Source organism: Lissotriton helveticus, chromosome 7 (assembly GCF_964261635.1).
Source record: "Lissotriton helveticus chromosome 7, aLisHel1.1, whole genome shotgun sequence".
Classification (NCBI taxonomy): domain Eukaryota; kingdom Metazoa; phylum Chordata; class Amphibia; order Caudata; family Salamandridae; genus Lissotriton; species Lissotriton helveticus.
Window position 1 is genome coordinate 1,427,389,160 of NC_136068.1, and position 13,287 is coordinate 1,427,402,446.

The window sequence follows — 13,287 nt, forward strand, 5'->3', positions numbered from 1 at the left end:
TACAATGGTGAATATGTGGTTGAATGATGGTGAATGTGGTGGTGTGGGATGATTTGTTGTGTGGACATATGATGGTGCATGTATTTTCATATGATGGTGCATGTATGGGTTTGTAATACTGGGTTTGGTTGTTTATGTATGCTGAATGTACATGATATTGGGATGTGTGATCTTATGATAGGAGTGTGTTGGTGTATGGTGGTGGCTGTGGTAGAGCATGAATGTTGATTTGTTGGCATATGAGGGTCAGTCAGTCAGGGGTGGTATAATGGTGGCTGTGTAAATGTATGACATGGTGGACTGAGTAGTTGATAACTCTGATATTCTAGGTGTGTGAGTCACACTAGTTGTTGTGGGCTCAGAGCAAAACTGATTATCACTGGTTACCTATAATCCAACACTTTGCACTTATATGTATGATGTTGAAAGTATAGATCAGGGCTCTTTAGAGGTCACCAGCTTCCCAGAATGTTGGGCAGCAGCAGTCAGTCCTTAAGGGCTGAGGGACTATGCCTCTTCACCCTTTTAGGCAGAAATGAAGAGCGTCTGTCAGGTTGAACAAGGTGTACCAGTGCCTGCATATAAAATGCTACTAGTGGGCTCACAGCACTGATAGCGTTACCCACATGAGTAGCCCTGTAAATGTGTCTCAGACCTACCACTGTAGTGTCTGCGCGTGCAGTTATATACTGCCATGTTGACCTGGCTAGTGCACCCACTTGCCAACCCCAAACCTTCCCTTTCCTTACATGTAATGCACCCCTAATGTAGGCCCTAGTGTAGGCCCAAGGTAAACCAATGGGCATAGTGCTGTGTATGTGAAAGGTAGTACATGTACTGGTGTGTGTGACATGTCCTGATAGTGAAATAATGTGTATTTTTTTTTCCTCTATTGAAAGGCTGTCTGTCCCATAGGCGTATCATTGGGTTTGCACTGAAACAATTTTTACATGTGCAACTTTCAATAGGTGCAAATTAGAAAAACGAAGTTTAGGCTCTCTGAACTCAGAATTTATTAACACACCTTTTGGTAAAAATGGTTTTTAAATTCTGTGTTTGAAAATGTCACTTTTAGAAAGTGGCCATTTTCTTACTTTAGCATTCTGGGTGGCTCTGGCTGTTTGTGTATTCAGCGTCTGGTGTTTGAGTGACAGGAGCTGGGGATGTGCACTCCCTCCAGATAGTCACTGGGGGGGGGGGTTGAGATGTGTCCTGCCTTGCCTGGGTGACTCATGGCTGGGCTGAATAGACTTGGTCTGCATTTAGAGTCGTGGGAAGAGTTATGCTGGCACCTGAATAGGCTGTGTACTTTTTCACAATGCTTCTCAACCCCCTGTGGTCATGTGGCACCAAGGAGGACAGGACTGGTTTGGACTGTGTTCAGAAACCCTTGCACTAAAGAGAACAATGACAAAATGGGGTATAAGTATTACACCTAAACCCCCAGGACTTAAGTTTACACGAGGACGCTGCCAAGAAGAAAAGGGGAAAAACTGTGTGAGGAGTGCTGCCTTTTTCGAAGTGAAGAGTGAGTTGGCCTGCAGTTGCTGCTTCTGTCTGTGGTGGAGGAAAAGGGCTGACTCCTTTTGTCTTGCTGTGCTATCCTGCTTGGGAATATTCTACAAGGGCTTGTGTGTGCTTGCCTACTGTTAGAAGTCTCAGGGAGTTAAAAGGCTGCAAGGAAGATATTTGCTATATTCCAAAAGAACCTGCCTGGAGCGGTGAAAGGACTGGACTGTTCTTCACCCTTCCCATTTTTAAAGTGCATATTAAGCCCTTTAGGGATGAGTGGTGTTCAGGGTCTGGGGAGTGCTCAATACTTTAATTATCCTGAAAAAAGGAGTAGGTGCATGTTGAGCACTTCAGGTGTGGCCCCAGCATGGAGAGTAAGCCAGCATTGTTGTATGCCAAAGGAGAGAAAGGGTGCCCCACCCCTCAGAACAGTGCTACACGAACACGACATACAGAAGTACCTGAACTGGCTGAGGCCTCATTCCCCCTTGTACCCGCCACACCGACTGAAGAGGCAGCCCAGCCCTGCTCAGCTAGCCCCAGTGCCCATGGAGAAAGGCTGAGTCAACAAGGCAGCTGCCGTAAGGTCAGCAAGGTAGCTTCCGTGAGGCAGCAAGGAAGAAAGGCAGAGTAAGCAATGCTCCCAGCTTGTTTGCTAACACAAGTGTTCTGCAGACTTACCGTAATACCCGTAGTAGGCACAGAGAGGCTCCTGTGGCCTGCGGGTTACAATGACCTAACTTGCATTTACAGACGATTTCTGTGCCATGATGGGTAGTGAGTCATGGATGACCAAACTGCTGCATTTTCAGGATCTGATAAATGGATGTATACCATTGTTATGCCTTACTAAGACATAATAACAAGTGTTATTTGCCAAAACTGCCCCATATGTACAGTAAGGGTGCACTAAGTGTGATGCATAATGTTCTCACAATGTTCTATGAACTGCATAGGCTATAAATATGTACAGTAATGCTCTAAATGCGATGTTAGGCATAATGTGTTCTGATGACATGGGCAATATATAAGTCTATATTATAGTGCCCTACTTGTGAAATGATGACAATTGCCCAATTGGCAAAGTGATTTTATGATGTATGTGACATCATCAAAAGTACCTAGTAGCACAGTGATTTATATGATTGTGGGCTAATGGGTTTTATGTATATTACAAAGGATATTTTTATATAACCTTGCATGGAGTCTCTTTTGTGGTGTGCCTAGTGTGTCACTGGTGTGTCTGTGCGTTGCGCAAATGCAGCATTGACCAGGTGAGCTCTTGTCCCTTTTCCAAGGTATAGATGTTCAGGGTCTTTCTATAGAGTTTCCACTGTTAGTGCCACTGCAGAAAGACTGAACACACTGAGAAATGTTTGTCTTGTTCTAATCTTAGCCCTGTTCCTGTGACATTAGCAGCTGTAGTGTTCAACCTAAAACCACATCCCTGTAATTCTCAGGTGATGTTGTTTGAAGTTGGTCTTTTGTGAATGTGGATTATGACTAATTACACAAAGTGTCAGGGTAGCACCTGAGTACTAAAATATGCAATAGATATAGAGCCACTCTATTCAAAGGCTTTAAAGTGATCAAACGTTTGTTGAAGGACTCATAAAATGTTCCTTGGGCAGGTCAAGTAACTCTATATAAAGGCACTGTGCTGAGCCGGGGACCTCAGAGGGGTGCACCACTACTCTGCACCACAGGAGTTTAAGTAATGCTCTTATTTGTAAAATCAGTGCATACTATCCAAATGTTGCACTCCCTGATGCTTTTCCATGGACCAATTTGGAGTCAGAGCCAATATATTTTGCTTGGAACCACTAACTTACTAGATATTTAGAAATACATTAATATGGGCTAAACCATTTACCCTATGCATTCAGGATAAAGGATTTAATCCTTGCAAAGCAAATACTGCCCTGCATCTTTCAGATGTTGGTAAACTGACTACCGTTAACATGGGTCACAGTAACCTCTACTATTTATAGTGCTTAGAAATAGCAGGATTGTGGTATAAAGTCCTACATAAAAAAGTGTTGTGAAAGCAAATACCTTTAATCTATTTAATTCATTGACACTTTTGTGTTTTGCACTGTTGAGGAAAGTTCATCTATTTGGCAATTATGACTGATTATTACTGAGGATTGTCTTTCTCAGGGGTGCACATCCTGCCTATCATTACAATTTAACTAGTTTTAAACTAAGAAAGATATATCACGCAGCCCTACCTGGTTGTTCAGGTCATTGAACTTTTCTGTGGTGTCTAGTAATTCCTGCTCTTGTGTCTTGCGTGATTTTTCCACTGTTTCCAACACGGTTCGCGTCTCCTCCACTTCTGACGCCAGCAGGCCGCATCGCCTCTCCATCAGATTGCACTGCTCTCGCATGTCCTCCTGATTTCGAGAATCTTCCTCCACTTGTGTCTGCAGATCCTGAGAAGAGGTGAATACAGCATTCAGTTAATTACCACACCCCAGGGCATCGGGATTCCTGTGTGCGCTAATACCACTCATGAGGCCATATGTACAACCATTTGCGTTTTGTGGGTCACAGTTCACTACTCGCAAAACGTAATGTACTAATGTGTCTCAGACACATTTAGCGGTTCCTAATGGGGTCGCAAATGACCTGCCTCATCAATAGTCATGAGGCATTTTGCAATTTGCGACCTTTTGGGAATGGCTAGCACTCTCAGAGATGGTGTCCTGCTGGGGTCAGCAGAGTGGACCACCATGTCTGTGACTGCCTTTTAAAAAAAGCTGTTTTTTGTTTTTTGAATGCGGTCCTTTCTCCTTAAGGAAAATGGGAAGCATATTTAAAAAAGAAAAATGAAACGTTTCTGTTTCATTTTTTAAGAGCAGGCAGTGGTCCAGTGGTCCAGAGGACCACTGATCTTAAAAAACGATTTCACTGCCAGTCACAAAGGGGAAGGGGTCCTCTCCACACCCCTTCCCGTTGACGACTGGCTTACCACATACTTGAAGTAGGTGGTATCTGTGATTGTTTTGCGACCACATTTGCGGGTACAAAACAATCATACATACAAGTGCAACTCGCTATTAGCAAGGAACGCCCTTGGCACGCACTTTCTAATAGCGACTCGCAAACCCTATTTTGCAAGTCGGTAATAGGCTACTTATTTGCAACATAGGGTTTGTACCTATCACAATCCTTCTTAGTGGTCGCAAACTGTCCAATTTTCCATTTGTGACTGCTAAAAAGGGTCGTACATCTGACCCAGAGACGCCTGCATATTCCGAAATGACGCCGTAGGGCCCAATTCACAAAGATTTTATGAATGTGTAGTACAAATGGACAAAAACTGAAGCTCTTCATTCAGCTGAAAACTGATTTCCCACCTTGGTAAGGGACCTCTGGAAGAGAACTTCTGGCACAGTACACATTGTGTAAAGATGGCCTGGAAAATGCAATGTAAATTGGGTGGAACCCAATACAGTTCTGCTAATTACCAAAATCCCAACAAAGTTATGCAAATTAGGTGAATCCCAACATAGCTATATAAATTAGGTTAATCCAAACACAGCTATGCAAATTGGGTGAATCACAGCATAACGTTTCAAAATAGGTAAATGCCAATACAGCTATTCATACTAGGAGAGTCCCAACACATCCATAACAGAAAGTTAGGAACAAGTGTAAAGTTTTCCCATTCTTACAAGAACTCCAAAAACTGAATGTGGACGGCACAGAGGTGCAATAATGGTAGGCAATGCAGCCTTGCTGCTCATTTTCACATTGGGTATAAGGAATGGAAAGACTTCATACAATAATTTTTGCAATCATCAGAAAAAAAGGTATTTTCCATATGTCTCTTGATAGAGCAGGATTATTTATGGATGATTTTGCTTGGTCAAATCCTGCTCATGCAGTGAAAAATACAAATATGTACTTATAAACCAAGATTAGCATTGTGTCTAGATGAACATGAGATTTAAAACTTCATCGTAAAAGCATGCAGGAGTGTCACAATACATGAAAGATTTTCTTTCTTTAAAAACTGCATAGTAAAAGCATGCAGAAGAGTAGCAACACTGGTGAAACTGAGAAATTTGTGACAAAAGAAAAACCTACTAACTTACTATGATATTTATGTGAAAAGATAAAATGTAAATCGTAATTTTAACAGAATAATAATTATAAGAACCTTCAAGTAAAAGGATCCCTACTTATATTTTCTTTGATATGAGAAATCTAAAAAGAAAGTGTTGGGTTATACTTTAATGAATTGTAAACAGACTTGTGGCCAGATGTAGGTAGGCTATTACCGGTCGGTAACAGCCGAAATCGGCCGTTACCGACCGGTAAGAGACTTTTCCCAGGTAGGAGGCTTTTTTACCGATTCGGTATTTACTGAATCCTCATTTATCGATTCAGTATTTACCGAATCGGTAAATGAGATGTAGGAAGCACTGTAAACAGTGCTTCTGGGCTTTAAGGATTTGTTATTTACCACCAACTGTTAGTTGGTGGTAAATAACGAATTCCTATGTAAATGCAAATATGTGCATTTACACCTGGGCCATGTGAGCCCTTAGGGCATGTATGTGTGCCACATGTGCACACAAGCACTAATCAGGGGTGCAGCAGGGTGTCAAAGTGACACCCTGCCACCCTTGACTTTTTCCCAATTTTACCGAATCGGTATTTACCGATTCGGTAATTGACATTCATTCCTATGGGCCTCCAGGCCCATAGGAATGAATGGCAAATACCGAATCGGTAATTACCGATTCAGGAAATACCGAATCTTACTTATTCGGTATTTTTTACCGAATTATTATCCAACTAGCAATTACCGATTCGAAAATACCGAATCGGTAAAATTCGGTATTTTCGAATTGGTAATTTACAATTACCTACATCTAGCCCCTAATCTATAAATTTAATGAAAAGATGCTTTCTATATTATTTCGTATGTATTCTCGATTTCAATAATAGAGTGTTTATTCATTAGAAAATTATTAATTTGTAGTTTTTCCATGTAGGCTTCAAAGTGTGTTAATGTTTTTCTATTGTAGGCCTATTGTAGACTGAGAATCAAGTACAGTGTGCACAAGCTACTGGGCTGCAGAGCACTGTCACTGTACAAACAAAAAAAGAGTTGGTCCCTGAGAGTGATAGAGAAAAAGAAAAAAGGGACTCGGCTAAGCGGCGTCTTGGGAAAAGTGAGACAGATGGTGTACCTGAAAAACAAGTGTGAAAAGGTGATAAATGGCCTGCAGGAGCTAAGCAGTTGAAAAATACTTTGTGCAGAAAGATCCCAAAAACTGTAGTGGAAGTTTCTAGCCAATCTGAACAAAGTGATACAGACAAAGGAGAAAACACAGTACGCAGAACAATAAGAGCACAAATTTCAAGTCAAAAGTACGCAGCACCTGAATGGACATATTTGGCTGTCATAAATGATTGAGAAAAATAATTAATTGAATTCTGTTTCAAAGACAGCTCATCATATGAGCCACCCTAAATGAACAGTGACTGAGGAAAAAGGGTGCTGGAAAAACAAGAGAGGAGATTTGGAAAATAAGACTGTGACCAGAAGCTCGGAAAGTGTGTGATACACAAACCTTGCTAATTTAAAACTGATTGAATATTAAATTACATTTTTGAATATTTTTGAATTTTGAATATTTTCTTTTCTCTTTCTTTTTTCTCCTTAAAATGGATAGTTCTAAGACTGGTAGTCAAAATCAAAGTTCATTTAGAACGAAAGTATTTAAACGCTTGCTTATAATGTGCTCTTGTGTTATTCATTGTCTGGTTGGTGTTAGTAATAATTGTGCCTTATTTCATGTTTTCTGTCAAACATACTAATGAATATGTGAGTACACTAACTGAGGTAGCAAGAGCCCTTAATGAGGATGCAGAAGTAGATATTTAGAAACTAACTGGAAATGACTTACACCAAGAAAAATCTATTACTGAGTTTTCATTAAATGGGAGGCAAGATGGCTGCCGTGCGGAAGGCTGTGTGAGCAGCTCGTTCCCTGGCTCCAGGCGTCCGGCGTCCGGGAGGAAGGAGAAAGCAGAGAATCCGTTTTTTACTATGAGGAAAATCTTTGCCTCGCTGCGTTCTTGAGCTTTGTGATTTGAGCGGCGCTCCGAGACCGTATTCAGCTGTACTCGATTATTTACTCGGCTGGCTGTATTGGTTGGATTGGCGTTTTGTCTTTTGCTGGACATTTTCAACGGACGGAGGCCGTTCGAGGTGTCGCCCGTTTCCGGTTGCTACTCTGAGTTTGAGTGTTGCAATCAGGCGGCTTCAGCGGTTTGGAGAACGGCAGGAGGAAGCATTGCTGGGCAGTTTGTTTGGAAGCCGTCGGTGTATATTAAACGTGATACGTGATACAAAGTATCTCTTGAAAGAAAACACGAATGTTGCTGAATTTCGGCGAGCTCAAACGGCGGTCCCCGCTGTGGCGTGCTACAGTTTGTCTATTTTGGGCACAGAGCGCTGTCTTTCCTGGCAGAAGCGGAGGTGGAGGTGGCACACGGAAGGGAAAGAAAAAGGCACCGTTACCCTCGTCAGTTAGCACTCGCAGTAACAAGAAAACTGACGCGGGTCAAGCAGAGAGAAACGCGGATCTGAGTCTGGGTGTTCTGGGACCTGCTATGGCTGAGGCTTTGGAGTCTTCGAGTTTAATCTCTGCTAACAACGCAAGCAAACAGGGTAAGAATACTGGCAAACTACAAGCTAAATCTAATGAGACTGCAAGTGTTAAGGACGCTATGCTACAGACTCTGCCAGCTCTGTTCGAGAAGCAAGCGGCTAGAAAAAAAACAATAATCGATAATAATGCGCAAGGTAGTGATGTGATGGCTACTCAGCATGAGCAACTTACTATTACAGCAGAAATTGACAATGAGTCAGTAAATAATTTTCCAAATGTGCCGTCGGCTAATCTCTTAAGGAAGGGTACTATGGGAGATGTAGTCCATGGTGTTGCTGGCATTACTCGCACTTGCTCGTTGCCCATGCTATTGGTATCAATACCAGCAGAAAGTGAACAGTCTAAGATACTGGTAGACCCGGTAGACTCGGCAGTGCATACTAATCTAGAGGCCTCGGAGAAGTTTTTTTCCCTGTCAGAACTTTCTTCGGATGAGGCGACCGGACTCCACAAAGATTGGGCTGAGATTAGCTGCGAGAGCCTATCTTCAGACGGTGAATATAGTGTGAGTCCTGATGCTAATACGGCCACTATCATTAAAAAAAAACTTTGGAAAAAACGGTCACTACGTGTGGGTAGTAAGGAAGTCGCTGCTAATCCTTATAAAGAGGGGTCTATTCTATCTGCAAGTTTGTCTCCTGGCTTGGAACCCGCTTCTGCTATTGATGCAACGGATTTTGTGGGAGCCATACCAGATCCTGTTTCTGTCTCTGCTCCTGATTCGGCCACTATACAAGGCAATAGTGAAGAACCTGAGGAGATAACCTTAAAGATGATTTACGACACCATGATGAATCACAGGGCTGAAAGCAAGGCCGAAAATATACGCACGCAGGTTACCTGTGCCAAGGTTAAAAATTCAGTTCGCCGGGCTATCAAGATGTGCTCTGAGACCACCGACAGAGTTATAGAAACGGAGAATAGAATAGCAGTTCTGGAAGAAGAAACCATGGCACAGAGACAAGAAGTTGGTGATTTTTTGGCCTTAAAAGAGGACTTGTCTGATAAGATTGCCAACTTGGAGAATCAGGCCCGAAGAAGCAATTTACGCTTTCTGGGAATTCCGGAAAATAAAGAAGGATCTGATCCACGGCGGTTCATTGTTAGTCTATTGAAGGATGCGTTTCCTGATATGGTAGAGTGGGACTGGGCTCGAGAAGTACAACGAGCGCACAGGTTCCCTTTTAATGTGCGGAGTCCTCGCCAAGGCCAAGCAAACTATCCTAGGGCTATTCTGGTCTCATTTAATAATTTCCTTGCTCGTGAAGCTATTTATGTGTCAGCGAGACCAGATAAGAAAGCGGATGGACTTGGCTGCCAGTTCTTTGTTCGACCGGATTATTGCCAGGCTACAGTGGCTCAACGATGGAGGCTGAGACAATTGATTCCCGATTTCCAAAAGAAGGAAGTTGGTGTATTTCTTCAAGGTCCTGCTAAGTTAAAGACCGTGTTTAAAGGCACAGTCAAATATTTCATTTCAGAGATTAAAGCCAAAGAATATTTGGATTCTATTTGACCTACAATCTGATATGGTCTATATGGCTAAAAAGGCTAAAAGGGCTGTTTGTTTAAGTAAACCTTGTTGAAGCTGTGCCTTTTCTCTTTTCTTTCTCTTTTCTCTTCTTGTGGTTTTTATCTTTTTCTCTCTTTCTTCTTTTTTTTTCTCTAATTTTTCTAAAATTTTTCCTTCAACTTTTTCCTTCTTTATCTAATGGTTTCTCACTTTTCCTCTCTCTGTCTGGACGCTATGGCCCAGGGACACGGCACCCATTCGTTCTAGGAACTGATAGTTCCTATGCCTCCTATAATGGGGAGGGTGGGGGGAGGGGCTCTGGGGAAATGGGTGGGGGTGGGAATGGGTAAGGGTTGGTGGTGGGGGTGTAAAGCAGAGGTATTCATTGCAAGGATGTTAATTTTGTATTCTAGTTTGTACTTAAGTTGTTGTAGTGAGGACTTTATATTGTGGAGATTTGCTAATTTTTTTTTTTTTATTTTAAAATGATGGGAAAGATGATTAAGGTGAAAATATGTACAATCAATATTAATGGGCTTAATGACTTTAAAAAGATTGCAGCGTTTCGCTCTTTGATACAGGCATTGTCTATCGACTTATTATGTATACAAGAAACTCATGTTGCCTGGGATAAACGTTCACTGTTAGATAAGTTGGGTTTGGATGTATTGCTTGTTTCTAAGCAGATGGGTATAAAAAGAGGTATAGCTATTTGTATGCGAAAGGGAGCTGCGAAGTGTTTGAAAACTCTAGCCGATAAATGGGGCAGATGGGGACTTGTTGAATTAGTTATTGGTGGGTTTAAATTTACTTTATGTTGTTTGTACGGGCCGAATTTAGATGATGCGGAAGTTTTTAATACCATTAATGCAGAATTAGCTACTTGGGCACAACCTATGATAATATGTGGGGATTTAAATATTCATCTGCCGGCCGATTGGAATATTAATTCAGGAAGGAGGTATATCGGTCATAAACCTAGCACCTATTTTGCCCTTCGCGAGCTGGTTTTGAATAACGGATTAATGGATGTGTGGCATAAAAAGTATTCTAATGATCTTGGCTATACCTTTTATTCCTATCCACATCGTAAGTTTGCCCGATTAGATTATTTTTTTACGTCCCTGCAGTTTTTGGAGACAATTAGTCTTGAAATTCTTCCCCAAGTCCTATCAGATCATAATCCTATAATTGCCGAGATTGAGGTTTCTACAGAACTTCCGAACTCAAATAGCTCCTGGTCATTTCAGAGAAACCTGTTACTAGATGATGATTATTTACATTTCATGGCGACTGTTATTAATGACTATTTCTCTATAAATAACGACTCAGCCCCCCCACCAGTGGTGTGGGACGCTTTCAAATCAATAATACGTGGAGAGACAATTAGTTTTGCAAACTTCAAGAGAAAAAAAACTCAAACAGAATTTAAGGAGAGATTGAATAAGATTAGATCAGCTGAGATGGATTTAATGACGGCGTGTAAAGATAATGTTGGTATAGAAGAGGCACAATTACGTCTTGTAATTGAACGCTCTGGTTTACGGACCCATATTGCCAATAAAGTAGCATCAGACTTTAAGCTGTTCAAAACTGAACGTTATGAATATAGCGAGCGTACAGGCAAAATCTTAGCACAGCGTTTACGACAGAAATCTTCTTTTAATGAAATTAAGGGTATTAATGATATTGACGGTAATTATCATGAATGTAGGGAAGGAATTCTAGAGTCATTTTTGGGGTTCTATAAAACATTGTATAATGATCTAAACAATGAAGTGGACAAGACTTTGAATCCCGTAGATTATCTTACCGGTACCAATCAATTAGTATTGGGAAGTGAAAAGACTGATTCATTTGGATGTTTAATAAGCTGGGATGAGATTGAGCAAGCTATTCTGAGCCTTGCTGCAGGTAAAGCGATGGGATTTGATCAGATACCTCTTGAATTTTATCGTACATTTCGACATATGTTGAAGCCAGAATTGGTAAAGATCTTTAATTCTGCATTTTCAGGGAAACCACCTGATTCCTGGTCTACTGCTATTATAGTTGTGTTTGTGAAGAAGAATAAGGATCCGAAAGAATTAGGTTCATATCGACCTATATCTCTCATTACGGCTGATAGTAAAATCTATTCTAAAATTCTTGCAAATAGGCTTAACCAGGTAATGTCTAGCTTAGTCTCTAATATTCAACACGGTTTTATTAGAGGTAGAGATACTACTGATCATGTGAGTCGTGTTATCACACTTTTAGATTGGGCTCAGGCAAAGAAGTCCCCAGTCGGGGTGGTCTTACTTGATGCTGAAAAAGCGTTTGATAGAGTAGACTGGGGATTCCTTTGGGCTGTGCTAGAAGGGAAGGGGTTTCTTTTACAATTTATTCAGGCGGTTCGGTCACTGTATTCGGGTCCTAAAGGCATTATAAGACTGGGTACTGATTATTCAAAACCTTTCCCAATAACGAGAGGGACGAGACAAGGATGCCCCTGCTCCCCGCTTTTATTTGCACTATATTTGGAATCTTATTTAAGCAGACTTATTTCTGAACCGAATATTCCACCAGTTTATCTCTCTGGAGTAGACCATAAAGTCCTAGCGTATGCGGATGACGTCGCAATTGTTACTTCTGACGTCTCCTCTGCGCTACCCACAATAATCAATTTAGCCAACGAGTTTGGAAAGGTTTCTGGCTATAAGTTGAACATCACTAAAACCCAGATTATTCATTCAGAGAAGGGTAAGCCTATGGATATTCCACTGAATATTACTGGTTCTTACCTTGGTGTTACTCTATCCTCCAAGGTTGAGGATATTGTGGCACTAAATGTAGATCCTTTGCTCATATCCTCTAATAGATTGTTGGAAAGATTTAACAATCTACATTTGTCATTATATGGCCGTACTAATGTTATCAAGATGATGATTTTTCCTAAATTTTTGTATTTTTTTCGAACCATCCCTCTATTTTTCCCAATGTCTCTTTTCAATAGAATAGATAGAATGGTGTCTAGGTTCTTGTGGGGATATCATCGTGCTAGAAGATCTTTAAAATGGTGTACTCTACCATTAGAGTTTGCTGGTCTGGGGCTCCCGAATTTTAGATTATATTATTGGGCTATTGCTTTGAAAACCTTTCGGGTGTTGCTTTTTCATGATTATGTTCTAGATCCAGCTATGACACCCTCTATTTTCGAAATGCTTTTAGGTGCTGATGCAAGGCAATGTTTGGTGAAAATTATTGAACCTAGCTATTATAAAAAAACAAAATTTAAGGTAGTCCTTGCGGCAGGCCTAATATGGAGGCAAATGAACAAAACTTTATGTTTAGTTTTAAAACTGAATTATTATACACCTTTGTTTGATAATAAGTCATTACCTGCTATCTTTCAAGACATGGTAATTCAACGATGGCACTCGAGACAGATCTATTCACTTGGTCAATTGTATCAAAATGGGTGTCTTTTGTCCTTTGATAAATTACAAGAGATTTTTGGTTTATCTAGGAATGATTTTTTTAAATATTTACAGATTCGTAGTTTCTTGGGGAAAAAAAATGTTTTGT

At 41.0% G+C, this 13,287-nt stretch overlaps 1 protein-coding gene across 4 annotated transcripts in view; it reads right to left on the reverse strand.

The window, feature by feature from the left end:
• The window catches only part of MYH16 (myosin heavy chain 16), a 1,068,458-nt gene that overhangs the window by 68,349 nt on the left and 986,822 nt on the right, over positions 1-13,287 (reverse strand). For all 4 annotated transcript variants that reach the window (XM_078654769.1, XM_078654768.1, XM_078654770.1 and 1 more), the window contains one exon: positions 3,744-3,947. In XM_078654769.1, the coding sequence (XP_078510895.1) occupies positions 3,744-3,947 (204 nt within the window). The remainder of the gene's footprint in view (positions 1-3,743; positions 3,948-13,287) is intronic.